This window comes from Oscarella lobularis, chromosome 1 (genome assembly GCF_947507565.1).
Source record: "Oscarella lobularis chromosome 1, ooOscLobu1.1, whole genome shotgun sequence".
In the NCBI taxonomy this organism is placed as follows: domain Eukaryota; kingdom Metazoa; phylum Porifera; class Homoscleromorpha; order Homosclerophorida; family Oscarellidae; genus Oscarella; species Oscarella lobularis.
In genome coordinates, this window is record NC_089175.1 from 1,208,799 (window position 1) to 1,234,795 (window position 25,997).

The following is a 25,997-nucleotide window of genomic DNA, read 5'->3' on the forward strand; positions in this document are numbered from 1 at the left end:
CCGGCTTCGAGCAGACATTGGAGGAGTTCTCCTCGGAACGTCCCATTTCCGTCGTTTCTTAGGCTTCAAAGCAGTGTCAAGTGAGTCCACTCAAGCCAGTCCTTGTGGAGGAACCTTACAATAAAGACGGAGCTGAGGCTGTTGCTTATGTTGAAAAGAAAGCACTGTCTTACATTATGAACAGCTCATACAAAGTCAGAATGTTCAATTTCTCTCGTTCTCTTGATTAGCTTTCAGAGAGTCGATTTGCAGAGAGAAACATACCACTGTTACATACATAGCAGTACCAGATACCTCTTCTTGAAGAGATGCCGACCTTCGTCTCGCGATCCCCGCAGTACGCAATTGCTATACCACATAAACTTATTGGCGTTCTAAATTGGAAATTACTGCATTGTTTTCATTGTGTCCATGCTCCAAATTGATAAGTAGAGCGGTTTCGTGGACACGAGACTTCCATTGAACGGCAGCAATTGCCAATTAAGATGGCGATGACTGCTACTAGGATGAGACCGTAAAATACGTACAAGACGTACGGCATTTCAACGACGCGATGATAGCGTCGAGGCAGAAGAAGAGCACAGCAATCGAACTGCTGTCTAATGTGGGATCGCTGTTCAATGTGGGGTCGCTGTCTTCCTTTTTCACATCTTTTGTGATGCTAGAATGACCAAATCTTCGATGAAACAGTTCCATCGTTGATCCCTGTCAGACTTATCTGCCTCTGAGAAGTGTATACATATACGCAAAATCGTTTTAGAACAGCGCTACCAAATGCACGTCTCGAAAGAGACTGGCGTCTTGTTCTCTTCCTTCGCCGCCGCGGCGCCGTCATTTTCGCTTACCACTTCGTCCATAGCAGCGGCTCGATAACAGTCCAAAAACGCCAACGATGATGGCACACTCAACTGCCCGAACGTCCGCTGGGGCCCAATCAGAGAACAGAGCGGCTGAAAGAAAAAATTCGCGTAGAGCCAACTGAAGAACATGATCAGCATGAGAAAAGTGCCAAGCTGCGTATACGCGAGAATTCGCGATGGCATCATCATAGCACCGGCAACGAACGTCGTCAAAGCGGCCATCGTGACGGCGGGACCCATGTGCGTGACGGAAAACAGCGTGCGCTCGCGCCGTCGCTCGTCGGGACAAACTCGATAAGCGACGCCGTAATGAACGGTGAAATCGACCGACAAACCGACGGCAATCGACATGGCGACCGATTCGAGAATATTCAATTGCCAGCCGAGAAGGACGAGCGTGCCGACGGTCGACAGGAGCGTTGCAGCGATCGTGACAACGGCGTACAGACTAATAACGACATTGAACGTCGTGATAAGAAGCACGACGAAGGAGAGACCGACGGAGAGACCCATGGAGACGAGCGTGCCGAAATTGAGACTCTTCTGCAAATCGTAGAAGGCGAAGTAGCCGGTGAACCAGCCGTGACGCAGCTCGGACGGCGCCGACTCGGATATCGCGTCGAGCCAATTCTCAACGCGATTCCAGTCGCGATTCATGTCGACGTAGGCGCGCGCGTTGTCGAGCGTCGAACGAATCGTGACTTCGATCGCTTTGAGATTGCCCTCGTCGTCGAAATAGAGACGATCGTCCGGATACGTCAATCCTGAGGCGGCGCCGATTGGCGACGCTATCGCTATCGACCAGTGTCGCAAGCAATAGGCAAACGTATCGGCGTCCGTCGGCAGAGTCCCGACGGCGCAGCATCGACGACTCGTCTCTTTGACGTACGACGCTTGGACGGCGACGTAGGCGTCGCACGATTCGGTCGTATTCAAAAAAGCGAAGAAGTCGCCGACCGAGCGTATGAAACAGTCGGCGTCCGACGACAACGGATATTCATAGACGAATGATTGATTTTTTAGGTCGCCGCAAAAACGCTCAAGCCACATTTGCCCCGCCGGCGAGATCAAACTCAACGACGGTTGAGTGAACGTGAGGTGAAAGTTCGAATCGGAATCATCGTCGAGTGGAACCATGTGATTGCCTGGATCTTCAGCTTTCACGCCAAAAACGAAAGTGAGGTACATGCCGTCGGCGGGTTCGGGCGGATCACGGAGACCGTTGAAGGCAAAATGCGACTTCATGTCGAACTCGTAGCGCGACAATATATCGGACGTTCGAAACAATTGCCAACTGCTACTCGTCGGCAATTGAAGTCGCGGTTTAACGAAGACGGCCATTGACATGCCGACGGCGAGCGCTGTCAATACGACGAGAAGCGGCCACTTGAACTTCGTGACGAGCGTCGGTATCCACTTCTGAAAGGGAATAGATAAATACTCCGTTAATCGTTCATAACACGTGCCCACGAAACGTTTCACGCTACAACGCGACTCAATGTACTTCTCGTAGAAAACGACGACGGCGGGCAGCCACGTGATCATAAAAACGTAATTGACGAGAATCGCCGTACCAGCATAGAGACCAAAGCATTTAACCGACGTTATAGGCGAGACGATATTCGAAATAAACGCCGTCGCCGTCGTGAAACTCGTCACAAACATGGACAGAGCGGCGTGACGCAGCGTCATGGCAACGCGTTTCGCCGTCGACGCGTTCGGATGACGTCGCTTCGTCTGTCGCCATACGTCGATGTAGACAAAGACGTCGTCGGAGCCGACACCGAGTGCAATGACGATGGCGATGACGTTGAGAAAGGCGAAGAAGGAGACGCGAAAGACGGTCATGTAGAAAAAGTAGGCGACGCCGAGCGAGGCGACGAAGGCGATGATCGAGAGAGTCGTGATGAAAAGCGACGACGTGTAAATCCACATAACGAGAAATACAATGGCGACGGAGAGAGCCGGATAGACGACGTCGCTGAGTAGACGTTCTTGGAAGACGTCGAAGGCGATGTCGAAGTCGATGCCGACGAGTGCGACTGAGCCACGACGAATAGGCGACTCCAGTCGATCGTGGTAGAGATCGAGTAAGTAGTTGGATTGGATTTGAGGAAAGAGAAGGGTGTAGCGGAGAGCGGGAAGAGCGCAGTTTGGGCAACGTGCGACTGCTTCTGTAAAGTCCAAGTCGATGAGATACTCGAATAGAGTGAATACGTATCCGGATTCGGAGCACTCGCGAGGCACGAAGGGACAAGGGGTGTACATGTACTGACAGTCGTTCGTTAGCGTGCTATTGACGTAATACGGAGCGCAGGTGACGAGTCGACGTTTGAGTTCGGCCAAGTCGCTCGGCTGAAGTGAATTGCAATCTCTGCGGCCGGTCATGTAGACGAGTAGGTTGCCAATGGAAACGTCCGGTTCGCACGTGCCGTCGCGCGTGCCTGGACACGCGCTGTCGAATTCCGGAAACGAATGTATGGTTTCCGTCGAGATTTCGCAGATCGTTTTGATGGAGTCGAGTTGGAGGAGATCGTCGCCTTCGAAGCCGACGACAACGTCTTTGACAAAGTTGCTGTCGAAGTTGTTGTTGTTGTTGTTGTTGTTGTTGTTGTTGTTGTCGTCGCGTCGCTGCCGAGTTGAAAGCGATGCGCTCCCGTGTAGATGTCCGATCGTTCGGCTTCGTTTTCTGATGGGGGTACCTCTCGCTTCAAATCCCTATGGGAATAGATTGCTTCGTAGGATCTATCGAAGCCTGGAGAGTGTCTAAATTGCGTTGCACCTTCGTAGGATCGGCGAAGTCCGGCAGATCGTTGGTAAGGAGACCGACGATGGTCGTTGTGAGGATGAAGGCAAAGACGATTGCCATCATAATGCTCGGAAAGCGAGCAACGAACTCAGAATACCCCTGGTATTTCATACTTCCTCTCGCCGGATTCAGATGGTTTGTATCCGTGTTTATAGCGTGCTCGCTGAGACTCCACGTGACATCCTGTAAATAGCTGCTGACATCATCGCCTTAGACTAAAGATTCCCGTCTTTTTAGTTTTTACCATGGAGCGCTTTCAAGCAGGAGATCATCTCACCGTTCCTTTAGCCTCGTCGAGAATCGGAACTCACCACGGCATCTACGTCGGCGACGGAAAAGTGATCCACTTCACCGGCTTCGACGCGAAAACGGCGAGACTCGTCGAGCAGACGTTGGAAGAGTTCTCGTTGGGACGTCGCATTTCCGTCGTTTCTTACGCCTCAAAACGGTGTCAAGCAAATTCAGTGGTCGTTCGAACGGCGAGAAAATACCTGGAACAGGCCGACACTTATCCTCCCTACGACGTCCTCGACAACAACTGCGAACACTTTGCGACTATGTGCAAGACGGGGCGTCGCGAGTCCGCTCAAGCCAGTCTCTTAGAGGGCGTGGTGGACTTGGCCAGTACCGCCTACTGCGGCAAGGACAATACAGACGGAGCTAAGGCTGTTGCTTATGTTGCAAAGAAAGCACTGTCTTTCTTTATGAACAACTCATCCTAGAAAAATACCTCAAGACCATACAAAGTCTTGCGTTCATGCACGAGTACAAATATATTAAAGTGCAACGATCAGACCTCACCTTCCTCTTGCGCCTTGATCAAATCGATCAAGTCTCCTCTATCTATCACCCTGAATGCGTCGATGAGCTGACTATCTGATGCTCTTTTGCCTTGACTGCGGCTCCACGTTTGAAGCATCGCGTACGCGCAAGCCTTCAGGCAAAATCGATGTTGAAATTCGATGTTATCCAAAGCAGCGTCGTCGATATGCAAAGCAACTCCAGCGAGCTTCCAAGGATGACCCATCTTCTTGGCAAGCGAGAGAAACAAGTTCTGCTGCGTGGCTTCGAATGATCCCTCCGCATGCACGCTGTCTCTCCTAGCGAGCTAAAATTTTGGGAGAGTTAGCCATCAAATTCTCTTGCCGCGTGATGCCTATGGTACCTGTCTTGAGAGCCACTCCACCTCAAGAAAATTGTCCAAATATTTCATTTCAATGACATTCCGATTTGACATCAGAGCATCCAATTTCTCGTTCTCTTGATTGGCTTTCAGAGAGTCAATCTGCGCAGACACATGTACTACTGCAAGGTTCTTAATGGTACAGCTACCTCTGCCTGAAGAGAGGAAACCTTCTCTTTTAGATCATCGCATTCCTTCTGCTTTCTCTCTAATTGTTCCTGCCAACTGTCTTCGTTTCTTTTCTTTTCCATCTGAAGTCCTGCCATTTTGCCTTTTATGGCTACGTTTTCGTGTGTAAGCTCCTTGACCTTCAAGTTGTACAATGTATTGTATTTCCAAAATCAATGCAGCAAAGAGGTATGCATACCTTCAGTTGTAGTTGCTCGTTGGTTTCCCTGGTGGCTTGGAGCTGTGAGATAAAATAAGACTCGCCTGACGTACAACTAATTAGACCTTCACTATGTAAAAACCTCCTCTTTCATCTTCTCATCGCCACGACTAGCCCGAGAAGTATCGGCGACTGTGACAGGTTTCCTATCACACAGGGGCTCGCCTAGAAAGAAAGTTCATCTAGCACAAATCCTTCAAAAAAAAGAACAAACCTTTCTGAAAAGCAGCAATAGCATCACGAACCGGACTGTCCACGGAACACTGTTGCAGTTCTTTTAGAGCGCTCTTGTCCAGCTCGGCGCCGTTCTTGAGCAGCCAGTAAACGCTATAGGCGTGCCCATTGGCCACTGCATGGGAAACGGGAGTGCGACCCTCTCCATCGAGTCGGCACAGAGAAACGTCGATTCGACGAAAAACATCGAGAACGGGGACGTGACCGCCGATGGCGGCGAGGTGAACGGCCGTTTGGCCGCCGCCTTCGGGAGAATCGGGAGTCGCGCCGTGGCGCAGCAAAAGCTCGCACACGTCGCTCGCTCCGCGATGCGCCGCGTTGCGAAGGAGCAAAGCTTTCAGTTTGGCCGCCTCGTAAAAGTCGCACGATTCCGGATCGAGGATCCACTCGTACGGATTGTCTCTCTCGTTCCGATCGAAGAGACTAGACGCTCGCGGTCGTTCGTCGGGGCGCGCTATTTCGAGAAATTCTTCGACTCCGTCCCGGACAGCGTTGGCAATCGTCGCGTCGCTTTCCGATCGCAGTCGCTGACGTCGTCTCGTCGACTTCGGGAGTCGATCGAGTAAAGAAGCGACGGAAGAGTAGTTTGTTACATCGAATGGGCGGCTGTCACTACGACAGGTCTTCCTCATTTCGCCGCTTACAACACAGAAGTGTTGGGGAGGGAATGAGACGTAATCCCCGGGAAAAAGGGAATGCCCCTTAGTCCCAACGAGGGGGCGTAAACTTTCATTTTTAAAATGTGAGAGTTGTCAATTCTGTGATGCTAAATTTTATGGCGACTCGCACTGTTTAGCCAAGCGAGCGGTATAGGCGAAACGCACTCGACAAATTAAATGTTAAATACCTGGAATTAGCCACACCCTTCGAAGTTCCAGCGGCTTATTTGCACACATAAGCTCCGTCTTGAATGAACGTCTACAAACGCCCCAAAAAGACATTACACAGAAATTTAGGCAGATATGTTGTAACGCTAGATCAACCATAGATCTCGCAACAAAAAATAAATTGGATTGTCCTTTCACGTACGTGACTCATTCTTCTCGCGAATGCGCGGTAGTCAGTTCTTTGGCACCTTGAGTGCGAGCAATTGCAGAGTAGAACTGCACATATCCACGGTACGTCTCGTAGAGAACGTCTTTGGCAACAAGACAGTTCAGTTGATTATCAAAACGAGAAGGAACGTCCTCCACTTTTAGCTCTGTTCCATTTAAGATTTTCCCAAAAATTTCAAGGATAAATTCTCGAGTAATATTGCACAAGTTGGCAAGTGACTTCCGTCTCCGTATGCAATCAAAGACCATGTCCATTGGTGATTGACCTTCATCCTTTTTGGAGTGATTAAGACAAGATACAGCAGCCCAAAGTAACTGCAGTCGTCCACCAGTCACCGTGTCGTACAGAGTGGTTGTATTCACGCAAAAAATTTTTTGTGATTCAAGCAGCTGAATGGCTTCTTCTCTACTCACATCACCCACTTCATAAACACGCATTCTTGATTGAGCACTCTGTGATTCAAATATGCTTCTCACTGATCCTCCGGAATCAATGAAGATCATATGAATTTGAGATCTGTCAACAATTGATTTTGCATGTCGTTGCAAGTCTTTCAACTGCTGTACTCCGTCCTTCTGATACAAAATAGAATTGATGTTATCTACAATAACGATCACTTGTCTTTTCTTTCTTTTTGCATAGTCAAATGCGTGAGGACCAATGACGTAACGCATGAAGCGCACAAAGCCTGCTTTAGATGGCATCTCCACGTCCTTGTCTTTCCCCAGCCATGATAAAATTTTCAATATGCTTAGTTCCATAAACTTCTTATCAAATTCGCGCAACACAGCTTCTTCATAGTTAACTACGCTGTCACCAAAGTCAAAGTAGAGCAGACCTCCCTCTTTACTCTCCAGCATCTCCCTCGCCAATTCTAGCGCTAACCACGTCTTTCCACAACCATGCGGACCAACCACTAGGGTGTAAAGCTGCATACCAGGAGGCATTGCCATCATCTCTCGAAACTGTTTTTTCTCTTTGGCTCGATCTAGAACAAATGAAGGTTGCTTGACATTTTCATCTCTAAATTTCCCAAAGCCATTGTTGACTAAACCTTGAACTAACTCATTGGTTCTCTCAGAAGCAAAATCATACATGAAAGAAGCAAGCACAATTGCAATGAAAACTACCATCAGAGCCATGCCTCCTTTCACGAAAACCCAATTTACAGCCTGAAAACCATAATGACAAATAGTCTCAAGCCAAAGGACGACTGAATGACGCGGTGTCATTGTTGTTGACCCCAACTTGCTGCTCGAAGAGCCACGTGATTCCTCTTCAGATGATCCCTGTGCTGAAAAACCAGGTGATGCCGATTCTTTTGTTTTACTGAACTGCAATGAGCTATTAGAGAGAAATGACTATAGCTGAGAAAGCTTATTGGTGACTTGTTTTTTTATAATTATTCTCTGATCTAGGGCTCCGTACTGAACAAAATAAATAAATTATCTACTTGACGCCATGGAGATATTCCATTGGGACTCTTTGTGGAACATACAAAGCAGCCACGATGACGTCGCTCTGCAGTAGAGAAAGGGTTCCTGAATCTGAACAAGCTAGAGATCAGATTAAATATTGTTTTCCTTCAAGTTAGAGGGCAGTTGACATCATTATGACGTTTTATGACGTCACTGATATACTTTGTGACTGCTTTGTACTCTTTCGTACTAATTACATAATTACATAAGGAGCTAAAATATAGAAAAACGCCATCTTGAAGCCGGATGCGTTTGTTCTGTTACCTTGAACGAACCCGAGCGAGGGTCTAAGGAAGTGTAGTGAGCTACATGTATGTGAGTCCTAATGACAGATGGAGATATTTATGTGAACACACAGAGATCGTTTTTGCGCTTTTTAGACTCTTTATGGCCTTAGACCGACGCGAGGCCTCTGCACACGCTCTTTTCGGTGCTGGGTGCATTCCCAAGGCTTTCTCCCATCCTAAAACGCTGCGAAACTTACCTCAGACGACATCAAAACGTATGAACGAGGCCTGATGACGAAGTGGGACCGGATCAAGTGATATCTTAGATATCAATGAGCCGACTCAAGTGGATTCTCGCACGTGATTCGATCCACCGAGGTCTTTTTACACTAAATTATATGGAAACATCTAATATATATAAGAGCTACGACAGAAGCAAAACTTTACACAGCTAAACAGAAAATTACGTATACATGCCATTTATAAGATAATCATCATGAGAATAATATCCACGCAGTCTTCACGATTTCGGGAGTCGATCGAGTAAAGAAGAACGGAAGAGTAGTTTGTTACATCGAATGGTCGGCTGTCACAACGATGACCGCTTACAACAGAAGTGTTGGGGAGGGAATGTACGTAATTCCCGGGGATCCTTGTAAAACTCAACGAGGGGGCGTAAACCTGTTTTTCAAAATTAATGCGGGCGTGGTCGATTAGTAATTTTGTGATGCTAAAAGTTTATGGCGACTCGCACTGCTAAGGCCGAGCGAGCGGTATAGGCGAAACGCGCTCGACAAATACCCGGGATTAGCCACACCCTTCGAATTTCCCAGCGGCTCATTTGCACACAATAAGCTATTGAAAAGTTTGTCTTGGATGACCGCTCAGAAACGCCTAAATTCGTACGGATTTTGGTGTGCTGCGCTTACTGCAGGCGCCGTACTTACTGCTGCGACTGTCGTTTGGATTTCTATTAGCGTTGCCCAGTTGAAACAAAGCGTCACCCATCTAACGGCTCGGCTTGAAGAATTAGAACGTCAGTCTTCAACTTACGACGAAATCTTTTCAAACAAGGGCGGTAAAACGAAAAGGTCGACGGTTAGTTCGGCAGGACTCTACATACTGGCTAACGAATTGCTCGAAACACTGAAAGCCCGATGCAGGACGTCAGAGGAGGTTTGTATTGCCGGGGAAAAGGGAGAACAAGGCTCGAAAGGAGAACTTGGGAACCCTGGAAAGTTAGGACCGCAGGGTGACAAAGGAGACAAAGGAGACAGCGGCTCCACGCAAATATTGGAAGGATCAAAAGGTCAGAAAGGAGAGCAAGGTGAAGCGATTCAAGGCACTAAAGGAGATATTGGACCCAAGGGAGACATTGGACCAAAAGGGCGAAAAGGCTCATTTGGCTTGTCAGGAGAGATGGGGAGAAAAGGAGACAGGGGAGACAGGGGAGACAGAGGCGATAAAGGAGACAAAGGAGACGTAGGCGAGGGTGCAACGGGGCCAAAGGGTCAGAAAGGAGAGCAAGGGGAAGCGATTCAAGGTCCTAAAGGAGATATCGGACCTAAGGGAGACATTGGGCCAAAAGGAGATACAGGAAATAAGGGTTCACATGGAGATGCGGGGAGAAAGGGAGACAGGGGCGACAAAGGAGACCAAGGAGACGTAAGCGAAGGTGCAACAGGTCCTAAGGGTCAAAAGGGAGAGCAAGGGGAAGCGATTCAAGGCCCTAAAGGAGATACTGGACCCAAGGGAGACATTGGTCCAAAAGGAGAAAAGGGTTTAGGAAGCTTACCAGGAGTAGAGGAAAAGACGCCAACAACTCCACCTCCAACTACAACTCCACCTCCAACTACTCCAATTACTCCAACCACTCCCTGTGCGAGAGGAGCTGTCAGATTAGTTGGTGGTAGACATGACCGCGAAGGTCGAGTGGAAGTATGTAACAAGAATGAATGGGGTACTGTGTGTGACACAGCATGGAACCTAAATGCAGCCCACGTAGCATGCTGCGCCGCGGGGTATGGCGGTGCTGCTGAAGCAAAAAAACGAGCATTTTATGGAGCAGGAGAAGGGCCAATCTGGTTGAGTTCCGTTCGCTGCAGAGGCGATGAGCAGTCTTTGTTTTCCTGTCTGTTCAGCCCCCCAGGCAGTGAATGCCACCATCAGAAAGACGCAGGAGTGATCTGCGTGCCCAACATTGAAATTAGGCTTGCTGGCGGCTCAAAGCCAAGTGAGGGTCGCGTTGAAGTGCGATATGACGGAACGTGGGGAACTGTGTGTAGTGATTACTGGGATGACCTAGATGCTGACGTCGTCTGCCGCCAATTAGGATACAGAAGATCGGCTGACTATGATTGGGGTGGCGCTTATGGACGAGGGTACGGACCCATATGGCTGTCTGAAGTAGAATGCACAGGAAAAGAGAAGAGTCTGGCAGCTTGTCCATCCTTAGATTGGGGCAAACATAATAGATGCAGTCATAGAGATGATGCTGGAGTGGAATGTGAATAGCTGCTGAAACAGTCTTGGTACTTTTATGCTGCGTTTGACTTTCTTTTTCGCTGTACCCCATTTCTCCTGCTCCTTTGCTTGACTTTTCTTCGTGCTGCCGATTTTTTCTCTTTTTCCTTTGCATTCTGTTGTCAGAAAAAAAGAAAAAGTAATCTCACTTACCTGCATGTAGGCCTACCAAATATTCTAGCCTGGCACATACAGCTTTAGGTTTTCCATTCGTTGGCGGCTTTACCTACTAATAAAAGAAAGAGCTTAGTGACAAATCTCAACGCATTTATGCTACACTATAAACCAGACACATCTAATATATATAAGCGCTACGGCAGAAGCAAAACTTTACACAGCTAAACAAAAAATTACGTATACATGCCATTTATAAGATAATCATCGTGAGAATAATATCCACGCAGTCGTCTAGACTTCCGTACCCGATATACAATAATCCCAATAGCAATAACGGTCAGACAAAGTCCCCCAAGAATAGCAACAATCTCACCGGCCCCTAGTCCCCCACCATGTGATTTCTGACCCTCAGACAGATCCACAACGCGATCACTACTACTAGCACTACTGCTTGAAGCAGATGGCATTGCCTTAGTATGCATAGAAGTCCGTCCCACCGAGGAAGTAGCACGTTGAACAGGCAATGTGGTTATTTCTTCCGTAGTCGGTCCCTCCGTGGTCAACTCTTCAGTGACAACATCAGTAGGAGTAAGAGTAGTAGCAACATTTGGCGTCGAAGTCGTGCTAGCAGTCGTACTAGCAGTCGTCACGTAGACGGGCCGCTCAGTAGTAGTGGACACCACCGAGCGACTCGTAGGAGGAGGAGAAGGAGAAGACGTGGTGGAAGCAATAATAGCCCACCACCGTTCAATAGCATCTAAGAGACAGTAAAGAGACCGACTATGCTAACAAAACTCCGATAAACCTAATTGCTAATAAAACGTACTGGGAGTCGTCGCCTTCGGCTCGATAGGCGTCGACGTCGTCGGGAGTTGCGTCGTCGCCGTCGCGTTTAGGGACGCCGAAGTGAACAGAGGATGGGAAGCGAAGTAGCACTTGCTCGGCGTTCCGCAGGCGAATAGGTAGCAATTCGTCTTCGATTCGAACTCTTCGAGAATGTTGAGTTGCTTAAACACGGCCAGATCGCAGTTGGGGGCCGTGGCGGCGCGTTCGCAGCAGAGTCGTTCGCATTCGTTCGCGTCGAGTGCGTGGGACGAGTGAACGTATTCGGCGCCGTTCGATCGGCTCTCCTTGACGCGTATGAGACTGCGCGGCGACGCGCTCCACGAGCACGATCGCGTCGATTGGGCGGTGGCGATGATGACGAGGATCGCGACGAACGTCATCGTCGCCGCGTACGCTCGTCGCGATGTGAATGCCATGAATGGTTGGGGTCGTTGGCGTCGAAGAAGACGGTCGGAGTTCTTTCTAGAGCGCGACGGCGACGAATAACTTCCCAAAGTGTGAACTCATCTTACGTGTCGTGAACTTAAGACCCGTAAGTAATACACACGTGATCAAATCAAATCCATGTATGTATGCATGCAATCTAAGTGTAATGAATGCTAAACGTTTGGTAGAAGCCAATTGAAAAATTTCAGTGCCACTTCGTAGCCTAGAAAGCAAGCCTGGAAATAAAACAGAACCCCTGCAGAGCTGTGCTATGTACGTCATGGACATTCTTACTGCGTTAGCAGGGAAGGCTCTAAGCATAACTGGAAGGAGCCCCTTGAATAGTGCTGAGGGACCTTCTTCCCTTAGCAGATGCCTAACGACATCTCGTACTCCTCGCGGATATGTTCCTTCAGGAGCTGCAAATAACGTAAGACATGATTGATGTCATTCCAGGAGGAAAGAACATCGTACCAGTTTGCAGACGAGACTTTAAAGTGTCAGGAGCAATAGCTACAGTCCAGTTGGCAATACCAGCCATCCCTGTATGAAAACACGATTAACAAGAGAACTCAGAATAAGAGTGCAGTAACCTCCAGCAAATAAAATCTGCAGTGGACTCAGTTGACTCCTCCTAAACATACAAGTACACTGGCCAACATTACTAAAATCAATTTCTATTCTTTACGATTTTCCTTCTGGCGTGAGTTTAGTTATAAACCACTCGTACGTCATGAAGTACATGCCAGAGCCAGGGACATCTTTACGTCAACCTTTTCAGTACACCGTATATCTACACTATGCTCTCTAGCCACCTCGGAGAAGAGTAGCACACGTTCCCTTGTACAGTCCTCGAATTCCAGACTGCTTGAAGACCTTCTTTGCTACGTCAACTGGGCCACTGTATTCTGGTTTTCCTCCAGCACCAGTTTGAATCTGAAGACGTTCTCTTTCTTGCAGTGTTGCCTGGGATACCTTGGCTAATTACCTGAAGAATGCACTTGATTCGTTCGCCGGGCACCATGACAGACGTTGTGAAAACGCCGGAAATAGCCCCAGCATAAAAATGAGAAATAGTCCTAAATTTTTGTTTTCAAAATTAATTAATAATTCTTCACTTTTCTTACGTCAATTCTTTTTCTGGATTAATCCACTTCTGAATCTTCTTTCCCACAGCGTATCCCCAGAAGGACACGGCAAATATGGGTGTCACGCCCACAATAGGAGCAGCCATCCCCTTGTAAAATCCTCGAATTCCCTAAGGCAAAAAAGCCTACATCTCAGTCAAAAATGATCAACGACACAGACGAACTTCGTTTGCGAACGTCTTCTGAACGCAATCGAGAGTGCCTTTGTACATTGGAGGCTCCCCCGGAGGTGGAACGGGCATCGTCTGCATGCGAACCTAAGAAAAAGGACCTAATTGCGATGCTGTTCGATCCGTCGACCAAGCGCGCGCCTTGAGAGTGTCGAGAGGATGGCCGGCCACGACCAAGCAGACACCGCCAAAGCCGCCGGCGAAGAAGCTTTTGAACGCCGACGTTTCTCCCATTGCGAACGCTAGCTCTCCGTTGTACAAAGGTCAAGCGTCATGCAGTGCACGTGACTTTTCGTCAATAAATACGCACATGTGGCCGAATAAAAATCGCATGTTCATAATTACGTCTTATGGAAAAGCTTTATTAAGAAAATACAAAGCGACTTCGTATCCGAGAAAGCAGCTCTAGAGAAGAAGAACAAATAATGTAATATGTAGCTCTGATAGGGTGACGTACGGCATTTGCAGGAAAAGCCCGAAGAACGACCGGTCCTAATCCCCGATATAGACTTCGTACACCTTCACCCTTTACTGCTTCCCTAACGATGTCTCGAGCACCACGCGGATACTTCCCATCAGGAGCTTCAAATAATCATGAAATAAAATATTGTTGACACTACACTGTATAGGGGAATACCAGTCTGCAAGCGAGACTTTATGGTGTCAGGAATAATAGCGTATGTCCAGTGTACAATACCAGATATTCCTACACATATGAGACTGAAAGTGGCCAGGAGAGCCAGTGATTCGTACTTGCTTACCGCCCGCTAAAATTATTGGCACTAAATTCATCTGACTTTCTCTAAACAGTCTCAAGTAATTGGGCACGATTTTGATTCTTAATTTTAGCTAACGATTTTTTCTTTGATATAAAAAATTTCTTCCACCAATCGTACACCGAATAGTATATGCCGCTACCGGGTATATCTACAAAGAAGTTAATCAATTACTAAATAATTGACGATGTTTCTCTATTATACCTCGAATAAGAGTTATACACATTCCTCGATATAACCCCTTTATTCCCGACTGCCTCACAACCGTTCGAATGACGTCAAAAGGACCGGAGTACTGTCGTTTCATACCAGATGCCGTTTGAATCTACATTAGCAGTCAGATGACACATTTTCAATGCGTGTGCCAGAGTCACCTGAAGAATGCATTTGATTCTATCACTTGGCACGACCAGCGCACCGTTGCACAAGCCCGATAGAGTCCCAGCAAGAAAATGATGAGCGGAACTGATAAGAAAAAAAAACAGATACTGTAGACCGAAAAAATCTTTAGATGTAGATAGAGATGTCTCCTAACGTCAACTCTTTGGAAGGATCGTTCCAGAGAATGATTCCGCGACCGACGGCGTACGCTCCGAACGATACGGAGGCGAGAGGAGACACGTAGAGAAGCGGCGTTGAAAGTCCCTTATAAAATCCCCTCCAACTCTGTAATAGACAAAGGTGCCGGTTTCCCTCGTCCAAACAATCCCCCTTACCTCGTTGGATAGCGTCTTTCTGAAACAATCGAAGGCGTTTTTATACAATGGACCCTCGCCCGGCAAAGGAATGGGCATCGTCTGCATGCGAACCTAGAGAGCGAGGTGACGAGACGCGTCGCTTGATTTTTTCGCTCGAGTATTGCCATCGCTTGCCTTGATCGTGTCGAGAGGATGACCGGCCAGAACGAGGCACGCTCCGCCGCAGCCACCCGCGAAGAAGTTCTTCACGGGAGACCGTCTTCCTCGCGGTTCGGACATTCGCACATACGGGTCTCTATAATGACTGTAGACGACTCACAATTAGTCATGGTTAGGAAAAAATATATAAAATGCGATAACAACCTATAATACAGCTGCATTGCTCGGAAATGCTTTGTTGAGAAAATTCAATGCAGCTTCATATCCAAGAAAACAACCCTAAATGAATTCTCGAAATACAGTTAAAAGACTGAAAGTTTTAGAAACCTACTGCATTTGCAGGAAAAGCTCGAAGAATAACAGGTCCAAATCCTCGATACAAGGCGCCTATGCCCTCCACTTTCACTACATGTCTGATGACATCTCGAGCACCACGAGGATATCTCCCATAGGGAGCTTATAAGACTTTTATAACTAATATTTACTTATATACAACTCAGACGTACCAGTTTGTAAGCGAGATTTTATGGCATCAGGAAGTATGGCATAGGACCAGTTTACAACACCTGCTATCCCTAGTAAAAAAGTCAAGCCACACAGTCCTAGGAGTGTATGAACAGACATATTTTACCTCCTGCTAAAATTGTCTGCAGTAGATTTACTTGATGTTCTCTAAGCAATCTCAAGTACATATACAATTTAATTAAGCAAGTATAAGTGACTAACGACTTTTTTGGCGTCATGCTCTTTTTACACCAGTCATAGGCTGCATAAAATAACCCATTAGCAGGTATGTCTACACTAGATTTTAGCTTCAAGATCACTACAGAAATAATTTGAATTTACCTCGAATGAGAGTTATACACGTTCCTTGAAACAAGCCCCTTATCCCAGACTGTTTCACTATCGTTCGAACAACGTCAAAAGGACCGGTATATTGCCGTTTAACACCAGACTCTGTTTGAATCTGCAGTAATCATCTTCCACCACTGAAATCAGCGTTTAGAAATATATGTACCTGAAGAAGACATTTTATGCGATCGGTTGGCACGACGAGTACACCGCTGCAAAATCCTGCAAGACATCCGGCAAGAAAATGATGAACTGAACTAAAACAAAATAAACAAAATAAAAATGATTCTCTAAGTGAAGCCCATCGCACTTTAGTTCTTTAGTAGGATTGTTTTGAGCGATGAGCTCACAACCACCAGCATAAGCTCCAAATGATATAGAAGCAAGAGGAATCACGTACAAGAGAGGTGCAGTCATTCCCTTGTAGAGACCCATCCAACTCTATCCACCACAATTAATTAAATAATTAGATCAATTGCTAGAACACGGATGTTGGCCACCTCGTTGGAAAGAGTCTTTCTGAAGCAGTCAAAAGCATTTTTATACACTGGTAACTCGCCTAGCAAAGGAACTGGCATTGTCTGCATGCGTACCTAAATATACGGTGGTACGGGTTTTTAGTGATGGACGAATTTCCAAGTTTCAACTTGCCTTGATTGTATCAAAAGGATGACCAACAATAACTAGACACATTCCACCGCAGCTGCCCGCAAAGAAACTCTTTACGGGAGACTGTCGTTCGGCCATGTGTTTCTTCTAGGCCTAGCGCGCTACACTAGACATGTCGGACATTGAGAATGACGGCGATGCCGAAAGCGACGCCAGCGAAGGCCCGTCGTACCGTGCATCAGCAATGGCTAACGCTATGGGAAAAATCCTGCACGAAGGCGGCGCCAAATCAGGCGGTATTCTATCGAAAATTCGACGAAAAAGAAGTCGTCGCGTTGCCGACGAAGAATCGAGAAACGCGAGCGAAACGAAGCGTCCACTACCGCCGCCACCTTCATCAGAGACGGAGACGTGGAATCCGGAGCTGGAGAAGCACTTGAAAACGGTGGCGACGCGCGGAATCGCGAAACTGTTCAACGCCGTGCGAAAACAGCAGAAAGACGTCGACGCGAAAATCAAGAAAGCCGGCATGACCGAAGCGAAGCGAGTCAAAGTGCACTCGGCGGTGAATAAGGCCAAGTTCTTGGACGCGTTGAAGAGTGGCGAAGTGAAAGTGAGGGAAAAGGAGGAGGAGAAGAAGAAGAAGAAATGGGGCGGAATATTTCGAGACAATTTTATGATGCGATCGCGAATGAAGGACTGGAAAACGAGCGACAACGAAGACGTCGACGACGAATGACTAGCTAGCTAGGTATCGTTTTCTATTTATTTAGCGTTGAATTTAGAGTTGTTTCAGCTTCGAATGAAATAACCAGACAAGGATCGTCAGTACACTCGATCAGGTTCTGACACCGATTTTTAAAAGGTAGGAAATGCATTATGTTCCGCGACTCTGCGCTAGAGGGGGAATAGAAAGTTTCAGCAAGATGTACTGTAAAATCGAGCCCGCTGGCAACTTTCAAAAGGGGGACTCGAACTTAGAGGATGCGTGATGTGGGATCACATAAGTCACCCCTGTCTGCATGGCCGTCTCTATGTTATGATACAGGTGCCTAATGCGTTGAGCCTCTTCTCTGCCTCGGCCGTGATTCCATTAGTCCCCCGCTGCGTAGGAGAGTCCACCAACGTTCGCTACCCGGCTACCTGGTATATGTTTTCAACTCCTAGTTGGAGTCAAGTCTGTGATCATCGCGGTTTTGTGCGTACGCAAAGCCTTTGATAGGAAAATGTACGGCAACGCGGCTACCGTAGTAGGCTAATAGTAATATTTTCCGTATTTAACCAGGATGAACTTAACCGTAGAGGGAAGCGGCAACAGTGATTTCATTGGCGGTTATATTTCGATCACCGTGACTTTGTCAAAAGCCGGTAAACACGGCTTGCATTAGCAGTGTCGCGTTTTAGAGGGGGTGAGCGTCGTAACCTAACTAATTGCCTCACGTGCTTTCTTTCCTATAAAAGCAAGTTGGAATTTGCTGCTGGATTTTAGTACTGTACCGAACTTCAACATGCAGATGCGATTTTTTATCCTTGTTCTTGCTCTATCGGCTATCGTTATACCCACCGTGACTGGATTCCTACGAAGACGTCGTACTCCTCCTCCTCCTCCTCCCTGTGCGGTTAACAACTGGAGTGGCTGGGCGTGTTCTCCAACGTGTCAACAACGTCGCACTCGTACGATATCGCGCCATGGTCCTAGCTGCCCCAGCATGGAGGAAAAGAAGCCTATTATTATTGCCAACTGGGGTCATTGGGGCCAGTGCAGCAATACCTGTGGTCTTGGCTCAAGAACCAGGCGACGTGCTGTTAGAGAACCGTTAAATTGCGGAGGAGCGTCATACTCTTGCGACAAACCACTAAGTGAAACGCAAAGTTGTCACAACTTCAGAAACACCGACTGCAGAGTTTCCGCATGGACCCCCTTTGGTACTTGCGTACCAGACAACGGCAAATGTGGACCTGGCAAAGCAACGAGACATCGTCGCCGTCTTCAAGCACCGACCTGTCATGGAAGAGCTTGTCCGCCTCTAACTGAAGAAATTCCATGCAACGCAACCGCCTGTTGCACAGTAAGCGAATGGAGTGTCTGGGCCTGCTCTGAAACGTGTCAAAAACTTCGCACTCGTACTGTAACGCGCCAAGGTCCCAATTGTCCTCCCTACTTGAAAGAAACAGCATCTATCAGCATTTCCAAGTGGGGCAATTGGGGTCATTGCACCAATACTTGTGGAAAAGGTACGAGAGCCAGGCAGCGTTCTGTTGAAGATCCGCCAAATTGTGGAGGAGGCCAATACTCTTGTGACAAACCACTAAGTGAAACGCAAAGTTGTTACGACTTCAAAAACACCGACTGCAAAGTCTCCACATGGACCCCTTTTGGCCCTTGCGTACCAGAAAACGGCAGATGTGGATCTGGTAAAGCAATGAGACATCGCATCCTTCTTCAAGAGCCGATCTGCCAAGGAACACCTTGCCCGCCCCTAACTGAAGAAATTGCGTGCAACGCAGCGGCTTGTCCCGTGCCGTGTACACTTACTGAATGGACGGAATGGTCCGGCTGCTCTCAACGTTGCGGCTACGGTCATCATTTGCGCAATCGACGCATCACTGCACCTGCAAAACACGGCGGATTGTGTGACAAACTCGAAGAAAAGGGATTCTGCATAATTGGAAGGCGCACTGATTGTCAGGTCTGCAAGACAGATGTAGCAGAATTTCCTGCAAATATAGCTCGTCTTTGTAGGTTAACGAATGGACCTCTTGGAGCAAGTGCAACGGAGACTGTTCCAACCCTGGGCATCAGGTCCGAGTACGATCTGTCTCTACACACCCATCATGCGGAGGTCGCCCTTGTCCTACGAAACTTCACGATGTGAAGAAATGTCCTGAAGATTGTATCACCGAGTGCGATGAGTGCATCCTATCCTCGTGGACTAGCTGGACGCGGTGTGTCTGTGGCGAGACTTTTAGACGGCGCTCAATTATTAAGCATTCAACGTGCCTTGACAAACCGTGTCCGACAAATCTATTTGAATCCAAGTCTTGTCAAGATCTAGGAAATAAATGTCACTATAAGGAATGGGGACAATGGTCATCCTGTGAAAGTGAAGGAGAATGCGGTGAAGGGCAAAAGTAAGATCTGGAGAACCAATTCACTTTTAGATGTTCTAACAACTTACTTATCTATTAGAATACGCACCAGGGCGCCCCTAATTCCAGTAGTCAGCTGCGGCAAGACGTGCAAAAATCAAAACGAAACAAAGCCATGTCTTATCTATCCAGTTCCGTGCCAACTATCCGAGTGGTCTGAATGGTCACCCTGTACTAGTCGGTGTGGAATAGGAGTTCAATTGCGCGACAGAAAGGTCGTCATTCCAGCAAAATGTAACGGGAGCTGCGGGGTGCTAAACGGATTCCAAATTTGTCGTGGTACATACTGCAAAAATACTAATACTTTAATCGCAACTTCGGCTAAGGGCAAATAGTTCTAGGCTGAATTTATACAGCGATTTATATGATAAATAAACTTGACACTCAACTTCAAATTCCGTCACGGTCTCGTCTTCAAGCTGACAGTGAAAATAACTAATTTGACGTAGCATAAAAACAGCGATCAGTGAGCATAAATTCTATATCGGCAGCAGAAACGTGGTCTCGTGCAAAGGAAACGTTTAGTTAGGCTTCTGTGAGGATTGAGTCTGGTTGCTGTGGTCCACTTGCTGTTGGAGCGGGTTCATCCCGTCGCAACTTGCGAGCAAAGATTTGAGTCTGATTTGAGATCTCTATCTAGCGCACGCTAAATTTGAGAGAATGGAGAAAGATTAGCTAAAAACGTCCAGGGATGCGGAGTTATTAGACAATTATTGAGAAGAATATTTCAGCTAAAACCTCTCAGCAAGTCTCGAAGCTTTCTTCCTCGCGGAACATGATCCGGACCGTTATGATGCAACCAGGAATACTAGATAATATTATCTAGTATCCCTGATGCAACCGAGTCCCCATATTAGAAGGGTATCTCTTGGGGACTCTGAGGTTCTTAGAAGGCATGTGCATGTACGTCACCCGTAGGAGAATCCGACGCATGTACGTCACCCTACGTGTCGCGTGGGTAGGAGCTTAGAATGAGCCGCCGTACTTTGAGGGCTGTACGCGGCTACAGTAGTAGACTAGTACTGCACATGATTCGTGTACTACCGCTCTTCGTGCATGTAGCCACGCGGCGACCTTAGATTGATCCTTGATTTTATAGCTGCATCGCGTTATCAGTGGCTCACGTGCTTCCTTGTACAAAAGCAAGTCGGTCATCGCTGGATTTAGTGCAGTTGCCGCAGTCTAGCAAGGAGATGCGAGTTCTCGTTCTTGCTTTTGCTCTATCGATTATTGTTGTATCTACCTCGGATGCATGGTGGGGAAGAAGACGTCGTATCCCCCCTCCTCCTTGCAGGGTAAATGAATGGAGTGGTAGGAAGAGAAGGCCAATGAACTTATAAAGTTTTCCAAATGGGGCAATTGGGGTTATTGCAGCAATACCTGTGGAAGAGGCGCAAGAATCAGGTGGCGTTATGTTGAAGATCCGCTAAAATGCGGAGGAGCGCCATATTCTTGCGACGAACCACTAAGCGAAACGCAAGAGTGTTACGACTTCAGAAATACTGACTGCAAAGTCTCCACGTGGACTCCTTTTGGCCCCTGCGTACCAGACGACGGCCAATGCGGGCCCGGTAAAGCAACGAGACATCGCGTGCTTCTTCAAAAACCAATCTGTCAAGGAAAAGTTTGCCCACCTTTAGCTGAGCTAATTTCATGCGGTGCAACTGCGTGTCCCATACCGTGCACACTTACTGAATGGACGGAATGGTCTAATTGCTCTCAGACTTGCGGCTATGGTCACCCATCACGCAATTGAAGCATCATCGCGCCTGCAAAATACGGTGGGGCGTGCGACCGTGAACTGGAAAAACGGCAACTGTGCAAAATTGGAAAGCGTGCTAATTGTCAGGTCTGTGAGTTGAAATGATACACCTAAGGTAAAGTAGAAATCGCTTTATAGGTTACCAAATGGACTCCTTGGACCCAGTGCAGCGGAGACTGCAAAAATCGTGGATATCAGGTCCGAGGACGACAAATGACTAGGCCGTCATCGTGCGGAGGCCGCTCTTCTCCTGATCTTCATAAGGTAAAGAAATGTCCTCAAGACTGTGGGTGTGAGGAATGTATCCTATCACTGTGGTCAAAATGGAGTTCATGTTCCTGCAACGACGAGACTGTCAGATGGCGCTCAATTATTAGACAGTCGACGTGCCTTGACAAACCATGTCCATCAAATCTTGTGAAAATTCAGGAAATAAGTGCTACTACTCGAAATGGACGCAATGGTCATCATGTGACAGTAAACGAGGGTGTGGTGAAGGGCAGAAGTGAAGTTTAGGAGCGAAAAGCAATACATTTTAACCTCTTTTTAATTAGAATGCGCAAGAAGACGCCACTGATACGGAAACTGAGATGTGGAAAGACATGTAAAAATCGAAAGAAAAAGGAGAAGTGCTTCAAACGTTGTCACGGTGGATGACCAACAAGACAAGTAGCGGCTTCGGCTACTAGCATGTAGACTACTAGAAAGCTACTAGACTAGAGTAGGACCTCGGCTTTCGGACATTCTGCGATTTCGGACGCTCGCACAGCAAATCTAGCCAACCGATTCTGGCTTCCTATAGCGCATTTTAAAGCCCAATCCCTGCCAGGAAGATGTGCTTGAGCGCGAATCAATAGACCAAACCCTCGTGATTTTATAAGAAGATTAGCGCGCGCAGGTCAAAACCTCCGCTTTCGGACAACGGTGTCGCTTTCGGACACGCAGGCGTAGCTCATTCAAATTTTAATGTTTCGCCAAGAATTTTTTTTCACAGAATCCTCTATCATAGAGCTTTCGAACGCAGTAAAGCTTTAGCAAAATGGTCAAGTCTGTCGCCTGCTAAAAATCGACGAACGTACCGACATCGCACCTCGGTTTTCGGACACCAGTTATTCCGTTTGCAAAGGCCAAATCCGTTTCTAAAACACTACTCCGAATTTTCTGTAAGGTATTTGAGTCGAATTTCAAAAGCCGATCGAAAACGAGTAACTTTGCTAAGCAATTGGGCGGTTTAGTGCCGCAAAATGCATTTCTCAAGTTTGCTTTAGTAGCAATAAAACTAAAAATAGCAACGAAAATACCCAAACTGGTACAGAAGCAAGCGGTGCGAAGAAAAAGTCACCCTAAAACTTCGTTTTATTGAAAAAATCTGTCGCATAGAGTACTTTACGCCAAATTCATTTGCCGTTCTGATATTAATGGCAACGTCGGAAACATTCAGTAAAAGTACGCCTTTTTACAGTATCTGCCTCTGGAGTGCTCTCCCTAAGTAGAGTAAGTACATTTTTCGCAAAATCGACTTTCATGAAGGTATCACAGCCAGAGTGTGATACCAAGAATCTGAAATTTGATCTTTATATAGGAGCACTCAAACTAAAATTCTTAGAACGCAAATTAATAAAATATTAAACGCAGCTTGACGTAGCCTGATCATGCGCTCTTGGCAATATACCATAAACAGACACTACGATAAGGTTTGAACAAACTGCATACTTTTTTATTAAAATGAAGTTTTAGGGTGACTTTTCTTCGCACCGCTTGCTTCTGTACCAGTTTGGGTATTTTCGTTGCTATTTTTAGTTTTATTGCTACTAAAGCAAACTTGAGAAATGCATTTTGCGGCACTAAACCGCCCAATTGCTTAGCAAAGTTACTCGTTTTCAATCGGTTGTTGAAATTCGACTCAAATACCTTACAGAAAATTCGGAGTAGTGTTTTAGAAACGGATTTGGCCTTTGCAAACGGAATAAATGGTGTCCGAAAACCGAGGTGCGATGTCGGTACGTTCGTCGATTTTTAGCAGGCGACAGACTTGACCATTTTGCTAAAGCTTTACTGCGTTCGAAAGCTCTATGATAGAGGATTCTGTGGAAAAAAAATTCTTGGCGAAAAATTAAAATTTGAATGAGCTACGCCTGCGTGTCCGAAAGCGACACCGTTGTCCGAAAGCGGAGGTTTTGACCTGCGCGCGCTAATCTTCTTATAAAATCACGAGGGTTTGGTCTATTGATTCGCGCTCAAGCACATCTTCCTGGCAGGGATTGGGCTTTAAAATGCGCTATAGGAAGCCAGAATCGGTTGGCTAGATTTGCTGTGCGAGCGTCCGAAATCGCAGAATGTCCGAAAGCCGAGGTCCTACTCTACAGTAGAAGTAGACTATCTTTGAGCTGACTTCCTGCACGCAATTTCATGATAGACGTACACGCGACAGTGCATACGTTAGAAAGCATACGCTGGAAAGCTCTGCATTCAGGCACAAAAGAATCTACCGACGGGACATGCAATCACGTGCTTTCTGCGACTGTACACGTACTACAGTCAACCGCCGATTATCCGAACGCCGATTATCCGAACCGTCGATTATCCGAAATCGGTTTTCGTAGTCACGTGGTCAATTTTAAGTGCGTACGTTAGACTGGCCGCAACACGGGCGGCGTTTAATTTTTCTAGTTCGTTCGCAAATTTGACGCCAACTAAGAGGTGTCTGCGTTTCCGAAGGCTAGCAGACACTTCAAAATAAACCGAACTGGACATAGTTGGTCGCGAACCCGGAAATTATGACGCCAGTGTTACATCGGCGTACGCGCGCAATTGAATACTCAAAAAACGATTTCGAATAATCGGCAACGAAGCTATCGTTCGTTTTTGCACTATTATTTAAAGAATTCGATTATCCGAACTTTTCGATTATCCGAACGACACGGATTCCCGAGGGGTTCGGATAATCGGCGGTTGACTGTATTCGTTTTGTGGCTTCTTTTCGGCCAATGAATGGGGCGCAATGCTCAAAAAAGGCGTACAGTGCCGCGGCCTCAAGTCAGACACTTCGAAAAGTGCAGAAGAATCCTCTAGAACGTGCTGCAACGAAGATAAAGGCTGCTGACTTGTCACGAGCGACGACTGTTCAAAACAAAGGCCCTCGTGGATCGGCGGAGGTCGTTCGACGCCGGCCAACATCACTGGCCGTCCTGTTGCGCGCGACTACGACGATTCGGCGTGCATTGGACAAATTAAAATGTTTGGAATACCACGTGACGTTTAGCAGCAAAACTGTGTTTTTCATTTTCGACTAACGTGTATTCTCCGCAGATTGGCGCGGAAAATCAGTGTGGATTTACTTCAAAGGCGTCTTTCATTCATGATCTTTATGAGGTGAAGAAATGTCCTCAAGACTGTGAGTGTGATGAATGCATCCTATCACCGTGGTCGAAATGGAGTTCGTGTTCCTGCAACGGCAAGACTGTCAGACGGCGCTCAATTATTAGGCAATCGACGACGTGCCTTGACAAACCATGTTCAACAAAGCTGTTGAAATCAAAGCCTTGCCAAAATTTAGGAAATAAGTGCTACTACACGAAATGGACGCAATGGTCATCATGTGAAAGTAAACGAGGGTGTGACGGGCAAAAGTAAGGTTTAAGAGTGAAAAGCACTAAATTTTGAATGTTTTTAACATCTTATATAATTTATTAGACTACGCAAGAAGACGCCACTGATACGGAAAGTGAGATGTGGAAAGACATGCAAAAATCAAAAGGATGATCCAAAGACATGCATCATTGATCCTATTCCGTGTAAACTAGCCGAGTGGTCTCAATGGACGTCTTGCAGTAAATTTGTAGTTCAGTTGCGTGACAGAAAGATCGTCAGTCCCGCGAAATGTGGCGGGAGCTGCGGCGTGCTATATGAATTCAAACTTTGTCACGAGTGACCAACAGTAAAAAAACAAGTAGCGGCTTCGGCTAAACTACTAGTAGGAGTAGACTATCTTTGAGCTGAATTCCTCCTGCACGCAATTTCATTATACGTACACGTGACAGCCTGATCTGATCAAAATGACGGGACACGTTGATCGATCACGTGCTTTCTGCGAGGAATGAGACTACACAGTCCTGGGAGTGTATGAACAGACATATGTTACCTCCTGCTAAAATTGTCTGCAGTAGATTTACTTGATGTTCTCTAAGCAATCTCAAGTACATATACAATTTAATTAAGCAAGTATTGACTTTTTTGGCGTCATGCTCTTTTTACACCAGTCATAGGCTGCGTAAAATAACCTATTAGCAGGTATGTCTACACTAGACTTTAGCTTCAAGATCACTACAGAAATAATTTGAATTTACCTCGAATGAGAGTTATACACGTTCCTTGAAACAAGCCCCTTATCCCAGACTGTTTCACCACCGTTTGAACAACGTCAAAAGGACCGGTATATTGCCGTTTAACACCAGAATCTGTTTGAATCTGCAGTAATCATCTTCCACCACTAAAATCAGCGTTTAGAAATATATGTACCTGAAGAA

General features: G+C 46.9%; 10 protein-coding genes and 1 long non-coding RNA gene across 17 annotated transcripts; 5 read left to right on the forward strand and 6 right to left on the reverse strand.

Annotated features, from left to right (window-relative positions):
- Positions 1-133: 133 nt before the first annotated feature.
- LOC136185746 (protein dispatched homolog 1-like) lies at positions 134-3,806 on the reverse strand. Its single transcript, XM_065972933.1, has 2 exons — positions 3,643-3,806; positions 134-3,578 (listed from the first exon to the last, which is right to left on the reverse strand). The coding sequence occupies exons 1-2, from the start codon at positions 3,778-3,780 to the stop codon at positions 768-770; spliced, it is 2,949 nt and encodes a 982-aa protein (XP_065829005.1). The 5' UTR covers positions 3,781-3,806; the 3' UTR covers positions 134-767.
- Positions 3,807-3,914: 108 nt separating this feature from the next.
- Positions 3,915-4,391, forward strand: LOC136197836 (lecithin retinol acyltransferase-like). Its single transcript, XM_065987676.1, has one exon. The coding sequence runs from the start codon at positions 3,915-3,917 to the stop codon at positions 4,389-4,391; it is 477 nt and encodes a 158-aa protein (XP_065843748.1).
- On the reverse strand, positions 4,343-6,149 carry LOC136185757 (uncharacterized). Its single transcript, XM_065972941.1, has 6 exons — positions 5,455-6,149; positions 5,323-5,405; positions 5,220-5,261; positions 5,002-5,160; positions 4,835-4,954; positions 4,343-4,777 (listed from the first exon to the last, which is right to left on the reverse strand). The coding sequence occupies exons 1-6, from the start codon at positions 6,104-6,106 to the stop codon at positions 4,460-4,462; spliced, it is 1,374 nt and encodes a 457-aa protein (XP_065829013.1). The 5' UTR covers positions 6,107-6,149; the 3' UTR covers positions 4,343-4,459.
- Positions 6,150-6,421: 272 nt separating this feature from the next.
- LOC136199659 (uncharacterized) lies at positions 6,422-8,551 on the reverse strand. 4 transcript variants are annotated; one of them, XM_065989908.1, is made up of 2 exons: positions 8,493-8,551; positions 6,422-7,874 (listed from the first exon to the last, which is right to left on the reverse strand). In XM_065989908.1, exon 2 carries the CDS (start codon positions 7,760-7,762, stop codon positions 6,509-6,511), a length of 1,254 nt encoding a protein of 417 aa, XP_065845980.1. In that variant the 5' UTR covers positions 7,763-7,874; positions 8,493-8,551; the 3' UTR covers positions 6,422-6,508. The 4 variants fall into 4 exon arrangements, with proteins under 4 accessions (XP_065845980.1, XP_065845978.1, XP_065845981.1 ...); XM_065989906.1 differs by having other exon boundaries at positions 6,422-8,077; positions 8,493-8,515; XM_065989909.1 differs by lacking the exon at positions 8,493-8,551 and adding an exon at positions 8,029-8,486.
- A 513-nt stretch (positions 8,552-9,064) lies between these two features.
- LOC136199633 (macrophage receptor MARCO-like) lies at positions 9,065-10,910 on the forward strand. Its single transcript, XM_065989880.1, has one exon. It carries the CDS (start codon positions 9,112-9,114, stop codon positions 10,747-10,749), a length of 1,638 nt encoding a protein of 545 aa, XP_065845952.1. The 5' UTR covers positions 9,065-9,111; the 3' UTR covers positions 10,750-10,910.
- Positions 10,911-11,032: 122 nt separating this feature from the next.
- On the reverse strand, positions 11,033-12,243 carry LOC136199656 (integumentary mucin C.1-like). The gene is made up of 2 exons (XM_065989907.1): positions 11,702-12,243; positions 11,033-11,632 (listed from the first exon to the last, which is right to left on the reverse strand). Exons 1-2 carry the CDS (start codon positions 12,135-12,137, stop codon positions 11,109-11,111), a joined length of 960 nt encoding a protein of 319 aa, XP_065845979.1. The 5' UTR covers positions 12,138-12,243; the 3' UTR covers positions 11,033-11,108.
- Positions 12,244-12,254: 11 nt separating this feature from the next.
- LOC136199665 (mitochondrial carnitine/acylcarnitine carrier protein-like) lies at positions 12,255-13,744 on the reverse strand. Its single transcript, XM_065989920.1, has 10 exons — positions 13,607-13,744; positions 13,460-13,552; positions 13,275-13,405; positions 13,136-13,226; positions 12,963-13,083; positions 12,836-12,908; positions 12,741-12,781; positions 12,622-12,690; positions 12,442-12,566; positions 12,255-12,383 (listed from the first exon to the last, which is right to left on the reverse strand). The coding sequence occupies exons 1-10, from the start codon at positions 13,697-13,699 to the stop codon at positions 12,321-12,323; spliced, it is 900 nt and encodes a 299-aa protein (XP_065845992.1). The 5' UTR covers positions 13,700-13,744; the 3' UTR covers positions 12,255-12,320.
- LOC136199641 (mitochondrial carnitine/acylcarnitine carrier protein-like) lies at positions 13,721-16,755 on the reverse strand. 2 transcript variants are annotated; one of them, XM_065989899.1, is made up of 12 exons: positions 15,430-15,501; positions 15,303-15,377; positions 15,114-15,243; positions 14,958-15,050; positions 14,777-14,907; positions 14,616-14,706; positions 14,446-14,566; positions 14,320-14,392; positions 14,227-14,267; positions 14,103-14,171; positions 13,923-14,047; positions 13,721-13,870 (listed from the first exon to the last, which is right to left on the reverse strand). In XM_065989899.1, exons 2-12 carry the CDS (start codon positions 15,317-15,319, stop codon positions 13,814-13,816), a joined length of 948 nt encoding a protein of 315 aa, XP_065845971.1. In that variant the 5' UTR covers positions 15,320-15,377; positions 15,430-15,501; the 3' UTR covers positions 13,721-13,813. The 2 variants fall into 2 exon arrangements, with proteins under 2 accessions (XP_065845971.1, XP_065845965.1); XM_065989893.1 differs by lacking the exons at positions 13,721-13,870; positions 13,923-14,047; positions 14,103-14,171; ... (5 more) ...; positions 14,958-15,050; positions 15,114-15,243 and adding exons at positions 15,605-15,673; positions 15,730-15,894; positions 15,945-16,065; ... (2 more) ...; positions 16,451-16,543; positions 16,602-16,755 and having other exon boundaries at positions 15,247-15,377; positions 15,430-15,554.
- Positions 16,731-17,912, forward strand: LOC136199671 (RRP15-like protein). 2 transcript variants are annotated; one of them, XM_065989940.1, is made up of 2 exons: positions 16,731-17,310; positions 17,375-17,912. In XM_065989940.1, exon 1 carries the CDS (start codon positions 16,732-16,734, stop codon positions 17,296-17,298), a length of 567 nt encoding a protein of 188 aa, XP_065846012.1. In that variant the 5' UTR covers position 16,731; the 3' UTR covers positions 17,299-17,310; positions 17,375-17,912. The 2 variants fall into 2 exon arrangements, with proteins under 2 accessions (XP_065846012.1, XP_065846006.1); XM_065989934.1 differs by having other exon boundaries at positions 17,356-17,383.
- Positions 17,913-18,052: 140 nt separating this feature from the next.
- On the forward strand, positions 18,053-20,059 carry LOC136199623 (spondin-1-like). Its single transcript, XM_065989867.1, has 3 exons — positions 18,053-19,249; positions 19,303-19,691; positions 19,750-20,059. The coding sequence occupies exons 1-3, from the start codon at positions 18,068-18,070 to the stop codon at positions 20,042-20,044; spliced, it is 1,866 nt and encodes a 621-aa protein (XP_065845939.1). The 5' UTR covers positions 18,053-18,067; the 3' UTR covers positions 20,045-20,059.
- Positions 20,060-23,680: 3,621 nt separating this feature from the next.
- LOC136187879 (uncharacterized) lies at positions 23,681-25,786 on the forward strand. Of its 2 annotated transcripts, none has more exons than XR_010670019.1 (3): positions 23,681-24,722; positions 24,781-25,100; positions 25,165-25,786. It is a non-coding gene; the product is annotated as an uncharacterized lncRNA (long non-coding RNA). The 2 variants fall into 2 exon arrangements; XR_010670021.1 differs by having other exon boundaries at positions 23,684-24,708; positions 25,165-25,785.
- Positions 25,787-25,997: the final 211 nt, after the last annotated feature.

Coding starts and splice junctions, on each gene's coding strand:
- LOC136185746 (XM_065972933.1), bottom strand. CDS start 3,780: ATGAAATACCAGGGGTATTCTGAGTTCGTTGCTCGCTTTCCGAGCATT. Junction 3,579..3,642: donor ACTTCGCCGATCCTACGAAG/GTGCAACGCAAT, acceptor CTATTCCCATAG/GGATTTGAAGCGAGAGGTAC.
- LOC136197836 (XM_065987676.1), top strand. CDS start 3,915: ATGGAGCGCTTTCAAGCAGGAGATCATCTCACCGTTCCTTTAGCCTCG.
- LOC136185757 (XM_065972941.1), bottom strand. CDS start 6,106: ATGAGGAAGACCTGTCGTAGTGACAGCCGCCCATTCGATGTAACAAAC. Junction 5,262..5,322: donor ATGAGAAGATGAAAGAGGAG/GTTTTTACATAG, acceptor TTTATCTCACAG/CTCCAAGCCACCAGGGAAAC. Junction 4,778..4,834: donor TGGAGTGGCTCTCAAGACAG/GTACCATAGGCA, acceptor CCAAAATTTTAG/CTCGCTAGGAGAGACAGCGT.
- LOC136199659 (XM_065989908.1), bottom strand. CDS start 7,762: ATGACACCGCGTCATTCAGTCGTCCTTTGGCTTGAGACTATTTGTCAT.
- LOC136199633 (XM_065989880.1), top strand. CDS start 9,112: ATGACCGCTCAGAAACGCCTAAATTCGTACGGATTTTGGTGTGCTGCG.
- LOC136199656 (XM_065989907.1), bottom strand. CDS start 12,137: ATGGCATTCACATCGCGACGAGCGTACGCGGCGACGATGACGTTCGTC. Junction 11,633..11,701: donor GCCGAAGGCGACGACTCCCA/GTACGTTTTATT, acceptor ACTGTCTCTTAG/ATGCTATTGAACGGTGGTGG.
- LOC136199665 (XM_065989920.1), bottom strand. CDS start 13,699: ATGGGAGAAACGTCGGCGTTCAAAAGCTTCTTCGCCGGCGGCTTTGGC. Junction 13,084..13,135: donor GAATCAAGTGCATTCTTCAG/GTAATTAGCCAA, acceptor GAACGTCTTCAG/ATTCAAACTGGTGCTGGAGG. Junction 12,384..12,441: donor GAGCCTTCCCTGCTAACGCA/GTAAGAATGTCC, acceptor TTTTATTTCCAG/GCTTGCTTTCTAGGCTACGA.
- LOC136199641 (XM_065989893.1), bottom strand. CDS start 16,697: ATGGCCGAACGACAGTCTCCCGTAAAGAGTTTCTTTGCGGGCAGCTGC. Junction 16,544..16,601: donor ATCCTTTTGATACAATCAAG/GCAAGTTGAAAC, acceptor CCGTATATTTAG/GTACGCATGCAGACAATGCC. Junction 15,378..15,429: donor GAGCTTTTCCTGCAAATGCA/GTAGGTTTCTAA, acceptor GAATTCATTTAG/GGTTGTTTTCTTGGATATGA.
- LOC136199671 (XM_065989940.1), top strand. CDS start 16,732: ATGTCGGACATTGAGAATGACGGCGATGCCGAAAGCGACGCCAGCGAA.
- LOC136199623 (XM_065989867.1), top strand. CDS start 18,068: ATGCAGATGCGATTTTTTATCCTTGTTCTTGCTCTATCGGCTATCGTT. Junction 19,250..19,302: donor GAAGGCGCACTGATTGTCAG/GTCTGCAAGACA, acceptor TCGTCTTTGTAG/GTTAACGAATGGACCTCTTG. Junction 19,692..19,749: donor GAATGCGGTGAAGGGCAAAA/GTAAGATCTGGA, acceptor CTTATCTATTAG/AATACGCACCAGGGCGCCCC.